Genomic DNA, 17,013 nt, shown 5'->3' with positions numbered 1-17,013 from the left:
AACTGCGGGCGTGGAGAGGAACCACAGCCGCGTCAACCCAGGTAGAAGGCAAATAAAATAAAAATGAATGTGTGTGTTATAATGAAAACAAAAGAAGTGGAGAAGATGATCATCACAACAAAAAAAACGACAACAAACGGCTAAGAGTATTCAAGGTGTGATCGTTATACAATATGAAATCTTCTTCATTGGGATTATTTGATTGTGATCGTTAATATATATATATATATATATATCTTTTCTCTTTGCGCGCAGCGGGGAGGCCAGATAACCAGTAGCTTTTTTGGGGACGTAATCTATGCCTCCATCGCCTCACTCGCCGTGCTTCCTTTACCTGCTGGGTACGACGTGTTTGAGTGGGAAATGTCATTTGAACAATTTGTACTTGTGGTTTAGTAGCATCTAAGATGTGTATAAATTTTTTTTTGTCTCAATTTCGTTCAGCAGTGTTTTTCCTTTTGCTTATACTACGATGCTTCTCTGTGCGAATTGGTAGCCTTTCTTTTTCTTTTTTTTTCTTTTTACGTCTTGCCTTCTCGCTGGTATTTGTTGCGCAAGGATGGAGGAAGCGTGCCACTCACAGCTTTGACAGACACAATCCCTTTGTGTTTTCTTCCCCATCCTTCCCACTTTATTTATGTTTTTTTTTTTTTTGTCTGCCATCACCTTTCCGGCGGCGCGCTCGAAATAACAACAATAAAAAATTGTGGCAGGAGGACGTCTTTGTGCCTATGAGGTACTTCATGGAGCAACATCATGGGAAGAAGGTGACGTGTGCGGATGCGGAAGAAGGCTGCGGGAAGAAAGTGACAGCGCGTCATGGGCTTTGCACACGCATGCGTGCTTGGGTGAATCGGCGCATGTGTATGTATCTGCACATGTGCATGTGGAGTGTTTCCGTAAGTTTGTTGTCGTTTTTTGTTTGATGAATTGTTGCTTGTGCACGGAGAGGAGCACAAAGTAAACATATCATTATAAAACTGACGTGAATGTTTATTTTTTTGTTCTGGTGATCTATGCGCCAGCCGCCTGCACGCCTCTGACCCTCTTCATTTTCCTTTATTCATTTATTTATTTCTTGTTGCAACGGCGCGGTGCGGGAAATACCGATGAAGTGAGGGAGGGCCGCGCGGCGCTTTTGCAGTAAAGCCGGCCGAAAGACAATCCACAATTTGGGAGGGAGGCAGCGAGCACAATCCACAGCCCCCGCCACCGCCGCTTTATTGCGCACATTGAAAAGAGGGGCGGAAGTCTTTTGTGGCTGTTGTGGTCAGCAGTGGCCGCGTCGTTTGCCGCGCGGATAAAGAATGACGCCGCACTCATCGCCTAGCGGAACGAGCAGAAAGAGCACCACTGAGGCCCCTGCTCAGGGCTCTGCGTGGACTAGCAATGCCGCTAATGAGGAGATGAGGATCCAAATTGCATGGACACGCATGACTCCAGAGATGTGTAAGGAAATCTGCCGCACTATCGTGAACAGCGGGGTGGAGGTCCCTCTGCGCGTCGTCGACCTTATCGACAACCAACTGGGCCCGGAGCAAACACAAAAAATTGCGTCTGTGCTGGAGTCCTCCACGGTGCGGGATGTGCTACTGCGGTACAATGACATTGGCAAGGAGGGCTGCGATGCCTTGGCGAACTTTGTGAACGTCTCTACGAAGCTGCAGCTGCTTGACATTCGCGGGAATGCCCTCACAGCTGGGTGTGTTCGCAAGCTGCTCAAGTCGATTTCCATGTCCACCCCCCTGACTCGACTGGGGTTGAGCGCAAACAAGATTGGGCAGGAGGGTGCTGTCTTGCTGCTTCGTGCACTTGAAAAGAATGCATACCTGACATCGCTTGATATCTCCCTTAACGAAATTGGCCCGAGTGGTGCCCAAAGCATCGCACAGCTCCTCGTACTCCCCGCTTCCCCGTTGAAGACTCTACAGCTGTACGGGAACCATCTCGGCTGCTCCGGCGTGGTAGCAATCGCAACGGCTGTTAAGAAAAACAAGTTTTTGAAGGACTTAACGCTTGGCAACAACAACGCCACGGATGCATCCACCGAGGCGCTTGCCGAAATGTTGCGGGAAAATTCCACGCTTGAATCGTTGGATCTGCGCTCCAACACACTGACGGCGGCGGGTGTGCGTAATCTGGCGCGTGATGGGTTGGCGCATAACACGTTTCTAGTGGCCCTCTCTCTCTCGGATAACCCGATAGGGAGCGTCGGCGGGGACGAGATTGCCAAGACGCTCATTATGCACCAGGGCAGCGCCTTGGCTACGCTCGACCTTAGTTCCTGCGATCTCGGCTCCACGGGTGGGATGCGCATTGCCAGTCTCATTGCCGCTACCATCACGCTCAATGAGGTCAACTTGAGCGATAACAAACTCGACAACGAGGCGGCGGTTGTGCTTGCGAGAAGCATTGTGAACAGCATCTCTATCTCTATAGTTGACTTGTCCGCAAACGAGATTGGCGAGTGGGGTGCAAGCAACCTGATTGACGCTACACAGCTTAACTCCCGTATATCTTCCTTGATACTGCATGGGAATCATATTAACCGTGTTGTTCAAAAGAAGATCGATACATTGCTGGGCGATCGCATCTCTAGAAACCGCGTGCAGGAGCAACAGGCCTCTCTCCTTCACCCACGATAGTTGATGGAGTAGGTTTTAGTGGAACTGTTTTATTCTTACTTGTGGAGATTGCATGGCTACACCAATGAAGAGGAAAGAGGATGTAGATAGGCGTCAGTTTTACAAGCATTTGGAAGAGTAGTGAGGCAAGAGCATATGTATATCTCTCCCACTTCCTTACCTTCTCCTTACAATGACTGTTCACTAGGAATAGGAATATGGAGTAGCTAAGTGAAGCGTGCTCTTCTTTATCACCTACGATCTTATATATCTCATTTATTGATCCTGCCTTCTTGATGGTCAACAGTTTTGTTGGACTTTGTTCTTCCCATGCGGCGCATGCGTTTCGTTTTCCCTTGCTTCTCCAAAACCTCTACAGGATTGTCTTTTCTCTTCGCATTTGCATGGATCCAAAGGTGAGGAATGAAGGAGAAACAGTTTAACACGATGCCGCGTTTAAGGAATCAGTCACGTGGCCGCCGCGCCACCTTGCAGGCGGCGACACCAGGGATCATAGTGGCAAATACGGCAACATCCTTTTCAGCCTCTGTTTCCAAAGCCAAAAGTAGACGTGCGAAAATTAAGGGGGCAAATACAAATAAGAGGGTGCCTGTGGTGTTTGTGCAAGACTATAAACCACCAGACAAACCTCCTATGCTCATGCAATCGCACCAAGATTCTTTGGCTTGTAGCGAAAACCTTCCTCTTGAATTGTACTTGCGGGCCATTTTGAGAGTTTTTTCTCCAACTTCCAATGACCAGGAATACGCGCGACAGGTGTTGCGTGACATGAATCGCGCTCTTTCTGGTCTGGACATGCATGCCCTCGTATTTGGAAGTTGGTGTACTGGTATTTCTACTCCGAGCAGTGACATGGATTTCGTTGCAATACAACAAGGCTCCAGAATGCCACCGGGTAGTGGGTCCAGTGCTTTCCATAACAATGGGAGCGGGAAGTATAGCACAAGCTCAGTGCTTGAACGCGCCCTCTTCGACCCCGTTACTGCCTCTACTATGTCGAGAAAGGAGCGTCACAAGCGTTTCTCAGGGGCACTGCGTCTTGTTGGCAGTAATTTGCGTTTCTCTATGGTTTTTCGCAGCATTCAGCTCATTCCTAATGCCAAAGTCCCTGTTGTGAAGGCGCTTCATCGGGGTGGAAAGAGCGTGGATGTTTCTTTCCTACGTGATGGATTGATGTCCTCTCAGTTCCTTTGCGAAGAGTTCAAAAAACCACAGTTTTTGCTTGCGCGCGGCATTATCATTTTGGTAAAGGCCCTCGTGGCAAACTGGATGCTTGACGACCCGAGTGTTGGCGGCCTTGGCTCATTTCCCATATCTATTATGGTTTTGTGGTTTCTCCACGAGGAGGTGGCGCAGCGCTACCCACCGGAAGTCCGCAAGAGCTACGCCGTGTGTCTTGTGGGGTTCCTCAAGTACTATGGTCTGCTGTTTGACTACAAGCACACGGGCATTGACTACGCCAACAAGCGAACCTTTGTGAAGACGCCAGTACCAGAGCTGTACATCCTGAACCCGTTGAATCCAAGCGCCAACTGCGCCGCGGCAGCAACACTTTTTGTTTCTCGCCTTGTAAAGAAATTTGGTGACACGTACACACTTTTTTCGAGGCTTTTAGAAGACACTACTGATGCCGCCAGCTTGGACAAGGCAGTGTTGGAAGCATTTGACCGCCCACTTCGGCTTAGTGGGGCCCAAGGTGTACAACGGCTGCAGCGAGAGAAGCAGCGGCAGCTGCCCGAGTCGGAGACAGGGTATCAGCATCGCTGGGAAGCGGATACCTCGCTTTACATTGGTGATCCGCTTGGAAACTGACGAGACACGATCGGGAGCGCGGAACAAAAAATGAAACAAGAAGAAACATCAACCATTAACACGTCTTCTCGCTCTTTCCTTGATGGAAAACGATGTGCAGCGATAACGAGAAAAGCACGGAGCGTGAGGAGGATTCCGTACGTGTGTTCAACCTCTCAGGTGTGCGGGGAGCGGAAGGGTAGTAGCGCCTGGACGTGCACGTTGATGCATATACACTCTCTTTGTTTGTTTGTCTTTTTGTGTGAGTGCGTGTTCTACAGCGCTAAGGGAGAGTAGTTTGTCTTTACGTTTTTTTTTTTTCCCTCCCACCATTAGGAAACAACAGTAAGCAGCAGGAATAATGGTGATAACTGGAAAATAAAGGGATCAATGCCACATTGTCGTTTATTTTCTATAAACGTTTTTCTTTTTTTGCGCGACTTTGATGTCGTACTTGGCGGTGTGTTCTGCTCATACTTTTTTTTTTGCCACCCACAGTTGGTGTTGTTGTTTGTTAATGTTTGCTCTTGGCTGCGTTGTTTATTTGCGTCTTTTTATTTCTCTTTGTGTATGTATGCGTGTATGTGTGTGTGATGTGTAGCGGCGTGATGTTCGGAGAGCTGGTGTGCGGCCCTCCGGGTAGCGGCAAGACGACATACTGTGAGGGGAAGCGGCAGTTTTTGAGCGTGTACGACCCAACTCGACCCGTCGTTCTGCTCAATCTGGATCCCGCCAATGAGGACGTGTTCCCATACCCATGCGATGTCGACGTGCGGGAACTTGTCTCACATGCGCGTGTCATGGAGGAGGAAGGCTTGGGCCCAAATGGCTGCTACGTGTTTTGTGCAACCGTGATGGAGCGCAACATGGACTGGATCTGTCGCAAAATTGAGGAGGCGGTGGAGCGGCGACTGCACGATATTGCCTCGACGGTGACCAGCCACGCAGCATCAGGCGGGCTGTCTTCGACGCGTGCGCCGTATCTAGTGGTGGACTGCCCCGGGCAGGTGGAGTTTTACGTGGGGTCGTCTGTCATGCATACACTCTTCAGAATGCTGGCGAAGCAATTGTCGTGCTCCCTGTGCACAGTTCACCTTGTCGATGCCGCTGTTTCTACGCGTGACGTGGCAACGTACGTGTCAAGCTGCTTGCTGAGTATCACAACAATGATTGATCACGAGCTCCCGCACGTGAATGTGATGAGTAAGTGGGACATGCTCTCCGTGGAAGAGGCGGAGGAGGGGGAGACGTTTCTGCGCGCTTCGCACTTCATGGCGGAGGATTTTGATCGTTTATGGAAGCAGCAGTTGCGAAGACGACGACGGGAGCACCGCCGGGCGCAGATGTACCCCACAGCCTCGACGGCCAAGTCTTGCGTTGATCCGAAACGGAGTGAAAGGGACGACGCGGAGGTGGAGGCGATTGACCTGCAGAGGGATGGTGGTCGTCTGTACCACTATAGCAAGACAGTCATGGATGTGGTGGACGGGTACGGCCTGGTGGGGTTTCAGCCCCTGGACGTGCAGTCGCAGGATATGATGCTGCGACTCACACAGCAGATTGATGAGGCTCTCGGTAATTTTGTGTGAGCGTGTGAGGGGGGAGTCCAAGGAAAGAACAAAGAGGAAGAATAGCAAAAAAAAGAAGGAAAAGTTTGGCTCTGATCTTTTGCGTGTTGTTGTTCTTCTTAGTCATCCATCTGCGCTTCTCTCTTCTTCTCCTTTTCTCGTTGTGCAACAAGTTCTAGTGGGGATGGACGTCTTGTTAGGGATTCTTCGTACATCCACCGACAATGAGGAGCGTCGGAAGGCGGCGTTGCAGCTGCGTCAGGTGCAGGAAGACACACCAGCGGACTTTCTCCGCATTACGTGGGAGGGCATCGCTTCCCCTGCGTTAGCACCTGAAGAACGCTTTTTCCTTGCCTCAACGATGCTGGAGTTTGTTGAGCAATCGTGGCGCAACGCTCTCCCCAAAGATGTGCAGCTGGACCTCATTGACCGCTACGCGCAGCTTTTACTAAGCGAACCCCTGCCTTCGTTGTCCTTAGCTCGGAAAGTGGCAACAGTGCTTTGCATCATGGTCATGCGCTCCGGGGCAAAAGCCATGCCAGGCGCATTACCAGCGCCAACCGATCGTGTAGCGAGGTTGTTGTGTGATGCCTGTGTGCGGGCCGCGTCGGGTGCGACAGTTACCTCGATGGGCTTTCTCACACAGTGTCTCTTAACTTTGCATATTTTTCTCAAGGAGGCGCAGCGAAAGCGCCTTAACAACATGTTTGGAAAGCTGTGTACTCTGCTTGTCCCTGCCATGTCCAACCTTTTTGCGTCCAGCGCGTCGTGGGATCACGTTGAGTTCTATCTGCCTCTACTGTACCTCATGAAAGGTGCTCTGCGAGTCTTTGGTGTCGGCGTGTTTGAGCCAAGCTTTTATCCGTATCTGCTGACTATAACGTGGAACCTCACACGTGGCGTGATTGCATCAGGGCAGCAGCAAAATCATCATCAACTGCTGCTGTGCCGCCAGCGATTGCTGGAGTACGCCCTGAAGGTGCAGCTGAAGGCGGTGGGCACATTCCCTGCACGATTGAGCGAACTTTCGCCAGAATTCTTTTTGGCGCGTGGAGGTACTCTGGAGGGTACTGCCTCTCTCTTCCGTCTTCTTGTCTCCGTTATTGAAACCCCGCTTGGGTTCGTTGCATCGAAAAAGATGCTGTTTCGATCGATGGCTCTCTTCACCGCCTTGATGATGGAGGAGGACTCTGTGGAGTTCACAAAGGGACAGCTAATAGCATTCGCGGATTCCCCGCTCTTGCATTGTCTTATGGAGCATGTGACGATGCTGCTTGCGGATGACGTGCGTGCATCAATGCTACAGGAGTGGGAAACTGAACCGGAGCGGTTTGTCTTGGAATTCGATACTCCTGTCGTGGACGATGATGAAAGTGTGACCGGCGCTGCGGAAGAGTTGCTGCTTGCCTTGACAGGCTCAACGAACTGTGCTGCACGTAGTCTTGCGGTGGAGTGGCAGATTGTTAATGCCTTTCTGGCCAGCGACGATCTCGCCCGCGTTACGGCTGCATTACATGCGATTGGGATTTGCTACCACACCATGTCTGTTGGTCAGGACCCGACGGGTTATCTTGCCTTTCTGACGGGAAAACTCCTTCCACTCATTTGCGGTGCCGACGCCGCGCCCACTTCGTCCTTCGTGCTACGACGCGTTGTTTGGATGACAGGTATGTGGTGCGATTCCGTGCAGGATACATCTGTGCGCCGCGAGGTTCATGCCGCGTTTGGGTCCTTGTTGGTTTCCTCGACCTCCACCGTGGTGTTGCTGACGCTGCTGCGCTCCATTGGCAATTTCATCACTGACGCCAACTTTAGTCGTGAGGAGCTCACACCTGACTACGTACAAAACGTGCTACTGACGATTCAACGCCTTCTGCCGCAACTGCGTACTCCGTCTAGTGTGCGGGTGCTAGCAGAACTTATGTGTGGTTTGGTTTCATGTGGAGTGCTGAACGCTGGCAATGGTGAGAGACTGCTGGATGTGGTGCTTCCTGCTGTGTATCGATTTATAGGCGAAGCCGACGCCACAGTGAAGGCAAATGAACATGACGACGACTCAGAATTAGACGCGGGCTCCTTGGGGGTCTTGCTGCAATGCACCGCTGCATGCACACAACTCTCCTCCCCAGAGATGGAATACCAGGTGTGGTCTTTGTTTCCCAATGTGGTTCTCCCTTGCACCATGCCTGAGGGCAAGTTAACACTTTGGGTGGAAGATAACGCCTGGGAGATGCTCTTGGAGATGTCGCATAATGTTCATGCATGGAGTTCGGTCACGCGTGATGCCCTTGCATGGTGCCTCCAGAACATGAAGCGTGAAGCAGCGGTGCTGTCGCTGGTGGTGCGATGTGCGTACTGTCTCCTGCTGCTCTGCCCACATCCTGTGGAGCTCGTTGACGCCGAGATGGTGGATCGTGCGCTGGAGCTCTTGACACAATCTCAGTGTACTGAACTCCTCACGGCTTCTTTCGCGATGCTGGGAGTGATGGCGCGACGAGGCAACCTGGCACTGCGGTGTCACCTGCTGGATTTTGCGGTCCAGAGGCTGCTTTCCACAGAGTCTGTGCAGGCAGAGTTTTACGGCGTTCAACTGACGCTCCTGCTTGTGTGGTGCTTGCCGCCGTACGGAGAGAGTGCCGGTCTGGACTTTTTGCTGCAGGCCATTGGGCGTCACCCCAACGCAACGTCTTTTGTTGAGCGTCTCGTCTTGCTGTTGGACGTTTCACCATGTATGTTGGCAACAGAGCAGCTGAAGGGACTGCTGCATCTGCTACTGACAGAACGACCTCAACCACTTATGGACGCCCGGGACGTGGCGATGGTGCAACGCGCTTTAGAGGTGGCATCAACACAGGTGCAACAGGATAATTGGGACGATCACATGTTGGAGACACAGCGTGACCCGGCAGACATGCTTCTGGAGTTGTTTGGAGATCAAGGTGTGGCGAACGGCTCACCGCACATACTGCGACTGTTCACTCTCTTTGGAATACATGGGAACTCCTCAATGCCCGCTCCATCTTGAACCTTTTTTTTGTTACTTGTTTTTCATTTTTGTGCCTTGTTCTGAGTCTGTGTCTATGTTTACAGCAGCAGTGCTCGTGCAGTTTCTGAAGGTGGTGGGAGGGGGGCGCTGTGTAATTGTCGTTAGGAATAAACGAAGGGTAGACACACAAACAAAGCGCAAAGAAGATTGAGGGGGTGACGGTGGGCTTCCACGTTGGTTCCTGCTGGTACGCTCTTACTGTTGGCTCTCTGTCTGTGTCTGCCGTTCTATAATTCTTCTTTTTCTATATACACACATTCAATCAATTCATACCTTTCCCCGTGGATGAACCGTGATGGATGCATGCTGGTGATTGCGGTGTTTCGGTGTAAATTGTATTTGCGAGCCTCTTAAATTTCCTCTTTTTTGTTGTTGTTTTTTTCTGTGGGTGGGGGTGGGATGACGTTCTTGTGACTGTGGTGGGCCTTAATGGACCAACCTGGCGCCTGTGTTACACACAGGCCTCCCTACACTCTGCTGCACCACAGGTGACGTGCACAGGCTAAAGAGGTTGGGGTAAAGCTGTAAAAGTACTTCTGCGTATATATATACATATATATATCGGTGTGCCGCAGCCATTATAAATTTGGTTGCTCTTATCCAGTGGCTACGCTGAACAGGGGTAGAGAGGTGGGGGGCGTGCAGCACACAAAGGTGGGAGGAAGGAAATTCAAAGAGAGAAAAGCTACGAAGACACAAGGGAACTCTGCCGGCAACATGGCGGAGACAGTGGAACCCCAGCCCACCAATTTGATGAGCGCACAAAAGACGGCAGCCGCCACCCCTATCGATGGTCTCACCTTCGTGGACGAAGCCAAACTGCACTCTGATTTTCGTCGGCTGAGGGGCAATCAGTTGTACTACGTGAGTCACTGCCTGTTCTACGAAAAGAACGGTGAACGGGGTGAGAGCTGCATCTTTGCCCTCACTCCCAATGCTTTTTTTGTGTTGGACCACCACGGTGTGATGGAGCGGGCCAGCCCCTACGAGGTCGTTACAGAGATGTACCAGAAGAAAACGAAGGACAAGAAGGGGGTGCTGTTCAATTCGGCTGAACATCACCTGCTCCTGAAGATCCCAAGCGAGATTGATTGCCACGTCAGCTTTGGCAACGAAGCCGCCTTTCAGAAGTGTGTGCACGTGCTTGTGACACTGCTGCAGGCGCATCGTGGGACGGTCGTCAAAGTGAGGGACGTCCCAGCCAACATGGAAATTGAACTATTCTGCAGCGAGGTGCGACCGGAGGGGTATCACACCCCGCGGGAAGTGGTTGAAATCGATTGCCAACGGTCCCACTTTGAGACCTTCATCCGCAAGGGAAAGGTACATGTGAGGGAGCTGTTATCACAGTTGGATGCAATCAAGGCACAAATAGCATCCCGCGAAGAGGAGTTGGAAAATCTCAAACATAAAGGCATTGACGAGACGCTTCTTCGGGCGCGCAAGGCAGAGTTGGGGGCGCAGCAGGTGCAGCTGCATGGGCAGATGTCGCAGAAGCACGATACGTGCGAAGGCGTGCTTGACACCGTCAAGGCACTGCAGGAGAGGCTGGCAGCTGCGCGGGAAAACATGGAAGGATTGGTGGAGAAGAGTCTGGCGGAGAGAATAGCGGAGATAGACAAAAAACATGAGGAAGCCACCGCGCTTCGGCGTGATGCTTATCAGAAGGAGAAAAACGCCATGTTAGGGAACATTGCTGCACACAAGAACGAACTGCGCGCCGCATGGGCGAGTGTGACGGATGCTAGAGGGCGGGAACTGGTGTCACAGGTTGGAGCGTCTATTGTGGCGTTGGAGCGGGAGACGGAGCCCGTGTACCGCCTAGAGAAGTTTCTCGCTACCATCAACGTTGAGGTGCAGGCGCACAGTGACGAGATCGGCGTACAGAATTTTGAGAAGCAAAAGATGCTGAATGAGCGTGAGGGGAAGCAAATGGGGCCTTCACAGAGCACAGCAGCAGCAGCAGGAGTGGAGGACCCGTTTGATGACCCTTTGCTTGTTTTGTCTGCAGCCCCTACAAATGCCCCTGCTTTGCAGGGTCTGTTGGAGACTCACTCAGCTGAAGACGATATTCTGTGAGGACATCCCGCTGCGGGTGTAATGCGTGACCACTATTACTACTAAACAATAATGTGATGGTTTGTTTTTTAGTATTTTTTTTTTAGAATTTATTTAGTTTTATTGTTTGTTATTTTATTATTTTATTTATTTTATTTTCGTTTTTTTTTTTTTTTGGTTTTGCTAAAAAAAAAAAAAAAAATAAGGCGTGTATTACACACACAGAGATACATATACGTACATGTTGACCCTTTCTTCTCTCTTTTCCTCTCCCCCTCTCGCAGTGTGTGTGTGTGTTGAGGAGCATTGCTGCTACTACCGTTGTTTGGGGAGGGGAAGGTCTTTTCTGACACGTTTCTTAGGTATATCAGTCCCCCCCCCCCTCAATGTTTTTTTCCTTCATTTTTGGTGTACCGTTTTGATGCTATCGCTTTTGGTTTTATGTTTTTTGCCTTTATTTTGTGTGTGTATGTGTATGCTTGTGTGCCGGTGCACCGCCACCAGGCACGGTTGCTGACCCGCCGCGGGGGCTGGTGGGTGTCACGACTCTCTTGTTGCGCGTTCCCTCTCGTAGCTCCTTTACACCCGCGCCCCGCTTTCTCTGCCTCTTTGGAACGCTGTGGAGGAAGGTTTGTGGTAGCTTGCGGTTCACTCCGTTCAACACCAAAAGGTTAGAGAAAAGTAAACAACAACAGGAAGAAGAAGCAACGGAGAAAATGATGATGCGCCGTTTGATGATTGCTTCGCCTGTCGCGCGCCGCGTGACAGTTGCGGTTCCCTCGTCTACGTCACTGGTGGTGCGTAGGGCGTCGACTGTCGCTATTTCTGTGCAGGGTCTGCACTACGTCGGCACTGGCCTTGCCGCCATTGCGCTTGCGGGTGTTGGCCTCGGCATTGGTACCATTTTTGGCAACCTGCTTGTCGCCTGCGCGCGCCAGCCGAACCTAACGAAGATGCTGTTCAACTACGCCATTCTTGGATTTGCCCTGACGGAGGCTATCGGTCTGTTTGCCCTCATGCTTGCCTTCCTGATGCTCTTCTCATAGGCTCCCATGTTGGCAGTTGGGGAGGAAACGCAAAGGGAAACGACGAGAAGAAAAAGAGGAAACAAAAGAAGAGGAATAAAAATAAGAAACAAAAACAAAAACAAAGGTTGGGCTAACAGCGGTGCATAGTAGTAGGCGTATTTGTCTGTTCGTGCTTTTTCCGTGTGGGTGTCGCCCTCTGCCGATGGGTGTGGGTGTGCTTGTCCCACACCTTTTCTTCCCCCCTCCCCTATCTCTCTCTCTCTCTATTTACAGATAGCGCTGCTGAGTGAATGGAGGAGGGAAAAACAAAAAACAAAAATAAAAAATAAAAAATGTGCCTCGCATCGGGTAGATCACGCCGCAGTTTAAATGCGCAAACATTGTGGACGCACGTTATAAACAGAGAGGGAATAATTTGTGAAAACACAGTACACATATGGGAGATAAGGGAGAAATGTACTGAAGGGGAAGAAAGCACCGAGGATTTAGTGATGTTTTATTGGTGTTGATAGCAAGTAGGACACATGGGGGTGATATCGTGCCGCTGCAATCATCCCCTTTGTTATAACGGCCTCTTTTTTTTTTTTCTCTCTCTCTCTGTGCTTATTATTATTATTACTACTACTTCTTCTGCGTGGGTGCGGGTGTGCCACAAACATTATTTATTTTTTTTTGTTTTTTTGTTTTTTTTTTGTGCGTGTGGACACACGCCGCACGTTCACATGCAGTGTGTTAGGTGCCAACACTCGTTGCGAGTGTTGTTTTAGTTGGTTTTGGTTTGTACCATTCTTCTTCCGTGTACTTGTGGGCCGTAGGAGGGGGTGAAGAGCGTGCGTGAATGACGGTGAACGAGGCGCCATGGCTGACGTGGCGGGTGGTGGTTGCCCTCATGGTCGCCACATTTCTCCTCTGCCTCGTCCTTGATGGACTGAAGTGTAAAAAAGGGGGCATGACACACTGCATCGGGGGGTCCTTGGCGCCGTGCGAGCAAGAGGTGAACGCGCCGTGGTGTGACGACATGGTGACACCGCCCTTCTTACACGACTACAAGGAGCAGTGCGCCTGCATGATGCACAACGACTCACGGCTGCTGGTGCACATTGTGGAGGTGGCACCACCCCGCACGTTTCCATCAACCACGCAGTCTGGTCAGCGCAGCAGCCGTGTATTGGAGCGTATTTCCATTGCTGCTCTCGTGGCGTCTGCGTTAAAAAATAGCACGGGTAACGTTATTACATCAAATACGAGAAACGGCATTTTTGGCGCGAACCTCTTTGCACCGTTGCGCACCGACGTTGGACTAGCACCCCCCACCACGGGCCCCTGCCCCACAAACGTCAGTAGCCTGATGGTATCCTACAGCTTTGATACGCTGGTGGTCCCGCTGTCATCATCGCTGCTTCAGGATACAGAGTCCGTGATTCCCTTTAAAAACGACGTATTTGCCCTCAAAAAACATTTTCCACGTTTGCAACGCGTCTTTGAACAACTCTTGTCACGAAGAACCACACTCTCAGCGTCAAAGAGGGTTGCCTGTTCAAAGGTGCACCTTGCCATTGTGATCACGGTGATGCCCGGCACCAAAACCTCATGGGTCAATAAGAACGCTACAAACATTGCAGTGACTCTGTTCGACGCTCACACGTACGTTAAGAAAATGCTTACGCGATATCTTCGCAAAAAGCCTCGTTACGTCCGGTTACTGAACAGTATTTGGTATGTCGGAATTCCCATTGGATTCCCTGTGCATCGCGGCGTTTTCGATTACGCTGCTAACGTTATGGGACTTCCTCCTCAACGCAACAACGACCAGGGAGGGGTTAAGGATGTAAACTTGGGCTCCGGCAGTGTGGGTAGAAATATTGAGTCCACCTTGTGTAGTGCTGGTGATGAAAACATTGAAATGTGCCGTGCGATGTGTCGGCTCTACGAGATGCAGGTTGCCGCGTACCAAGAGGCAAACGGCGGTCTGCAGAAGATTGCGGAAGCAAAGGGAGGGCGCGTTGGGATGCGCAGTTTTTTCCTTCCGTACCGCGATCACTTTCAAACAGAGTTATCTGCGGAGCGGTTGAACTGGCGCGATTGCCTTCAACTCTCGCTCAACGGGAGTGTCGCTGTGGCAAAGAGCATCGCGACTAGTCTTTTTATTCCATTCTAAGGTTGTTGTTGTTTTTTATTTTATTTTGGCATGCGTTTCCATCCAGTGATTGGGACAAATGCGGCAATGCACCGGTGCTGTTTTGAGCACCCCGGCAAATGTGGAACTTGCCCTTGCTGGGTCTTTGCTAATGCACATTACCTGGTGGTGGTGGGGTACGTGAATCTTCTTCTTCTGCATGGGTGTGCACGCTTTTCATCGGTTGTTGCGGGCCACTTATGCTTATTTGTTGTTGTTGCTTTGCGGAATGGCGCCCTATAACACGGACGCACCCGTGCCCATTGCTCTTGGTGTGTCTGTGCTTGTTTCTCTGTTATTTTTATTTTATTGTGACTTGAACAACACTTCTTCTACTGCTGGTTCTTTTTTTTTGGCTTATTGACGGGCCGAAGCTCGTTGCGAGAGGGGTGTCGGTCGGATGAGGCGATGTGCTCTCACTGTAGTTTCAGCAACATGGACGCCTGCCAACACCAGTGCCTCTACGGCCGCCGCAGTCGCTGGTGTATTGCAGTGGGACACGAGGCGTTGTTGTCATCAACATGCTAAGGGTCGTAAGTCGTATTGCAGTGCGACTTCCTTCAAACTTCAGCCGCACGAGGTGAATGACACAAACGTCCCGTCGGCGCGAGAGGTGCTGGCGATGATACCCCTGCGTGAGGAGTTGCAGCAGCAGTTACCATCAGCGCGGGAGCTGGAGGCGCAATGCGTGCAGCCGCCGGGGGTGAAAACGAGGCCAGCAATGAGGTGGGGTGAACCGCCACTGTGGCCAAACAGCGACACAGTGGAGGAGATTATGGATGAGGAGCGCTACGGTAGCGAGGAGGGGAAGGATGTGGTGCCGCCGCCGTCGCCTGAGCACATTTTGCTGGCTTGGAAGGCGCTGCTGTGGGGCTCCGTGTACGCCGTGATTGGGGTTGCCGTCGTGGTGTGTGTGGCGATGTACGCCTGCGGGAAGAGCTCGGTGGAGGAGGTGTTGGGGCACCTGCGGGGTCGGGCGGAGCGGGAGCGTCGTCGTCTTGCTGCGGAGGGCGAAGAAGTGAGTTATTACGTGGTGGACCTCACCAGCCCAGCCACGCTGGTTGCGCAGGTGCAGGAGGTTTGGCACGTGCTAGAGGAGCTTGCCAAGGACGGGGGTGAGGGCGAACATGTCTCTTTGGAAAGCGGGGAAGGCGAGGCGCATGCGCGTTCTATCGGAGTTGAGAAGACCGCGACGGTGCACAAGTAAAACCGCACAACAACTAAACAGGGGGGGGGGGGTGAGAAGGCCTTGGGTGCTAAGGAGGCAGGAACCACGCGACGCAGGCAGGGAGAAGGACAACACGCGGAGATGCATATTTTATAGATACAGGCGTGTATACTGTTACCCGCAAGTGCGTATTCATCCATGTTGACCTCACACAACAACCCCCTTTTTTCTTACTTTATCTTTCCTTCTCTCTCACCATATATAATTCTTATGACTGTGAATGAATGACCTTCTTTTAGGCAGCATCGATCATGTTTTAGTCCTCTCTTGTCCTCCCCATCTTCCTTCCTCCTCGGTTGCTGATTGTTGGCCGCAGGAGAAAAAGGGTTGACTGCGGGTGCCTTAGGGAAATATAACAATAGTGATAACAACTTGCTCCTTGATACACGCTCACAAGCATACGTGCAAAGGAGGCGGTGAGTGAACAAATATGAGCTCCTCACTGGCAAACGTAGAACATATTGTCCTTGTGCTGAGTGGCAAGGGTGGGGTGGGAAAATCCACCATGGCCTGCCAACTTGCGCTCGCTCTGATGCACCTGCATGGGAAGCGGGTGGGTTTGCTCGACGTTGACATCTGTGGGCCGAGCGTGCCAACGATATGCGGTGTGGCCGACCGTGACGTTTATCGTGACGAAAAGGGCTGGCAACCCGTTTCTCTCGTGGCGGGTAACTCGACTCCCTCTGCGGGGGACCTCAAAGTCATGTCTATTGCATTTCTCTTGCAAAGTGACAAGGACGCGGTCGTGTGGCGAGGCCCAAAGAAGGATGCCATGATCCGGCAGTTTGTGACAGACGTGCACTGGGGCACGCTGGACTACCTTATCGTTGACACCCCGCCAGGCACTAGCGACGAACACCTCACACTCTGCGAAATACTTCAACCACTCAACCCTTCTGGAGCCGTGATTGTCACAACGCCGCAGGATGTCGCAACGGACGACGTCAAGAAGGAGTTGTCGTTTTGCCACAAGATGGGGATTCGCTGCCTGGGGATTGTAGAGAACATGTCCGGATTCGTCTGCCCTCACTGTGCCCACTGCACCGACATTTTTTCCCGTGGTGGTGGCAGGAAACTTGCTGAGCTTTATGAGGTGGAGTTTCTTGGTGCCGTTCCTATTGACCCCACGCTGTCGCTTGCCGAGGACAAGGGTCAGTGCTTTCTTACGGATGCAAACAACGGAGGGAATGAGACTGTGACGGCAGTGAAGAATGTCATTGGTGCCATATTGAAGCAGGTGGAACGCGCATCGCTCCAGCAGTAAACGCGGAACGCGCCGCATTGCTGCGAGTGCTGATGCAGTATATATCATTTCCTTTTTTATCCCGTGTGTGTCGTTTGTGTGTTTTTTTTGTTTACTTGCATAGTGTGGGCGTTTGTATGGGGTGATGTGAAGGCTAAATGTGGCTACACCAGTTATTCCTTTTTTTTTTTGATACTGCGAGGAAGGGCTCACTCCTTTGAACGGCGAGC

General features: G+C 51.4%; 9 protein-coding genes across 9 annotated transcripts, besides 13 other annotated features; all 9 read left to right on the top strand.

Annotated features, from left to right (window-relative positions):
* Positions 1 to 214: 214 nt before the first annotated feature.
* Positions 215 to 236: a microsatellite.
* A 262-nt stretch (positions 237 to 498) lies between these two features.
* Positions 499 to 523: a microsatellite.
* A 107-nt stretch (positions 524 to 630) lies between these two features.
* Positions 631 to 654: a microsatellite.
* Positions 655 to 1,058: 404 nt separating this feature from the next.
* Positions 1,059 to 1,080: a microsatellite.
* Positions 1,081 to 1,307: 227 nt separating this feature from the next.
* TraAM80_02181 (putative leucine-rich repeat protein (LRRP)) lies at positions 1,308 to 2,645 on the top strand (the record flags this gene model as incomplete). Its single annotated transcript, XM_029379195.1, has 1 exon — positions 1,308 to 2,645. One exon carries the CDS (start codon positions 1,308 to 1,310, stop codon positions 2,643 to 2,645), a length of 1,338 nt encoding a protein of 445 aa, XP_029241002.1.
* Positions 2,646 to 3,047: 402 nt separating this feature from the next.
* On the top strand, positions 3,048 to 4,457 carry TraAM80_02180 (DNA polymerase sigma-like protein; the record flags this gene model as incomplete). The annotated part of the gene is made up of 1 exon (XM_029379194.1): positions 3,048 to 4,457. The coding sequence occupies one exon, from the start codon at positions 3,048 to 3,050 to the stop codon at positions 4,455 to 4,457; it is 1,410 nt and encodes a 469-aa protein (XP_029241001.1).
* A 220-nt stretch (positions 4,458 to 4,677) lies between these two features.
* Positions 4,678 to 4,701: a microsatellite.
* Positions 4,702 to 5,001: 300 nt separating this feature from the next.
* Positions 5,002 to 5,035: a microsatellite.
* Positions 5,036 to 5,044: 9 nt separating this feature from the next.
* TraAM80_02179 (cytoplasmic protein) lies at positions 5,045 to 6,025 on the top strand (the record flags this gene model as incomplete). The annotated part of the gene is made up of 1 exon (XM_029379193.1): positions 5,045 to 6,025. The coding sequence occupies one exon, from the start codon at positions 5,045 to 5,047 to the stop codon at positions 6,023 to 6,025; it is 981 nt and encodes a 326-aa protein (XP_029241000.1).
* A 163-nt stretch (positions 6,026 to 6,188) lies between these two features.
* Positions 6,189 to 9,029, top strand: TraAM80_02178 (uncharacterized protein; the record flags this gene model as incomplete). The annotated part of the gene is made up of 1 exon (XM_029379192.1): positions 6,189 to 9,029. The coding sequence occupies one exon, from the start codon at positions 6,189 to 6,191 to the stop codon at positions 9,027 to 9,029; it is 2,841 nt and encodes a 946-aa protein (XP_029240999.1).
* Positions 9,030 to 9,591: 562 nt separating this feature from the next.
* Positions 9,592 to 9,612: a microsatellite.
* Positions 9,613 to 9,767: 155 nt separating this feature from the next.
* TraAM80_02177 (uncharacterized protein) lies at positions 9,768 to 11,129 on the top strand (the record flags this gene model as incomplete). The annotated part of the gene is made up of 1 exon (XM_029379191.1): positions 9,768 to 11,129. The coding sequence occupies one exon, from the start codon at positions 9,768 to 9,770 to the stop codon at positions 11,127 to 11,129; it is 1,362 nt and encodes a 453-aa protein (XP_029240998.1).
* A 59-nt stretch (positions 11,130 to 11,188) lies between these two features.
* Positions 11,189 to 11,291: a sequence feature (A-rich).
* Positions 11,292 to 11,293: 2 nt separating this feature from the next.
* Positions 11,294 to 11,313: a microsatellite.
* Positions 11,314 to 11,539: 226 nt separating this feature from the next.
* Positions 11,540 to 11,583: a sequence feature (A-rich).
* Positions 11,584 to 11,824: 241 nt separating this feature from the next.
* Positions 11,825 to 12,154, top strand: TraAM80_02176 (ATPase subunit 9; the record flags this gene model as incomplete). The annotated part of the gene is made up of 1 exon (XM_029379190.1): positions 11,825 to 12,154. One exon carries the CDS (start codon positions 11,825 to 11,827, stop codon positions 12,152 to 12,154), a length of 330 nt encoding a protein of 109 aa, XP_029240997.1.
* A 45-nt stretch (positions 12,155 to 12,199) lies between these two features.
* Positions 12,200 to 12,259: a microsatellite.
* Positions 12,260 to 12,437: 178 nt separating this feature from the next.
* Positions 12,438 to 12,469: a microsatellite.
* Positions 12,470 to 12,794: 325 nt separating this feature from the next.
* Positions 12,795 to 12,829: a microsatellite.
* A 145-nt stretch (positions 12,830 to 12,974) lies between these two features.
* Positions 12,975 to 14,294, top strand: TraAM80_02175 (uncharacterized protein; the record flags this gene model as incomplete). The annotated part of the gene is made up of 1 exon (XM_029379189.1): positions 12,975 to 14,294. One exon carries the CDS (start codon positions 12,975 to 12,977, stop codon positions 14,292 to 14,294), a length of 1,320 nt encoding a protein of 439 aa, XP_029240996.1.
* A 418-nt stretch (positions 14,295 to 14,712) lies between these two features.
* TraAM80_02174 (uncharacterized protein) lies at positions 14,713 to 15,519 on the top strand (the record flags this gene model as incomplete). The annotated part of the gene is made up of 1 exon (XM_029379188.1): positions 14,713 to 15,519. One exon carries the CDS (start codon positions 14,713 to 14,715, stop codon positions 15,517 to 15,519), a length of 807 nt encoding a protein of 268 aa, XP_029240995.1.
* A 451-nt stretch (positions 15,520 to 15,970) lies between these two features.
* On the top strand, positions 15,971 to 16,804 carry TraAM80_02173 (nucleotide-binding protein; the record flags this gene model as incomplete). The annotated part of the gene is made up of 1 exon (XM_029379187.1): positions 15,971 to 16,804. One exon carries the CDS (start codon positions 15,971 to 15,973, stop codon positions 16,802 to 16,804), a length of 834 nt encoding a protein of 277 aa, XP_029240994.1.
* Positions 16,805 to 17,013: the final 209 nt, after the last annotated feature.

This window comes from Trypanosoma rangeli (assembly GCF_003719475.1).
Source record: "Trypanosoma rangeli strain AM80 chromosome Unknown Tra_15.4_contig_00047, whole genome shotgun sequence".
NCBI lineage: Eukaryota > Euglenozoa > Kinetoplastea > Trypanosomatida > Trypanosomatidae > Trypanosoma > Trypanosoma rangeli.
This window is presented reverse-complemented; position numbering and strand designations above follow the sequence as displayed.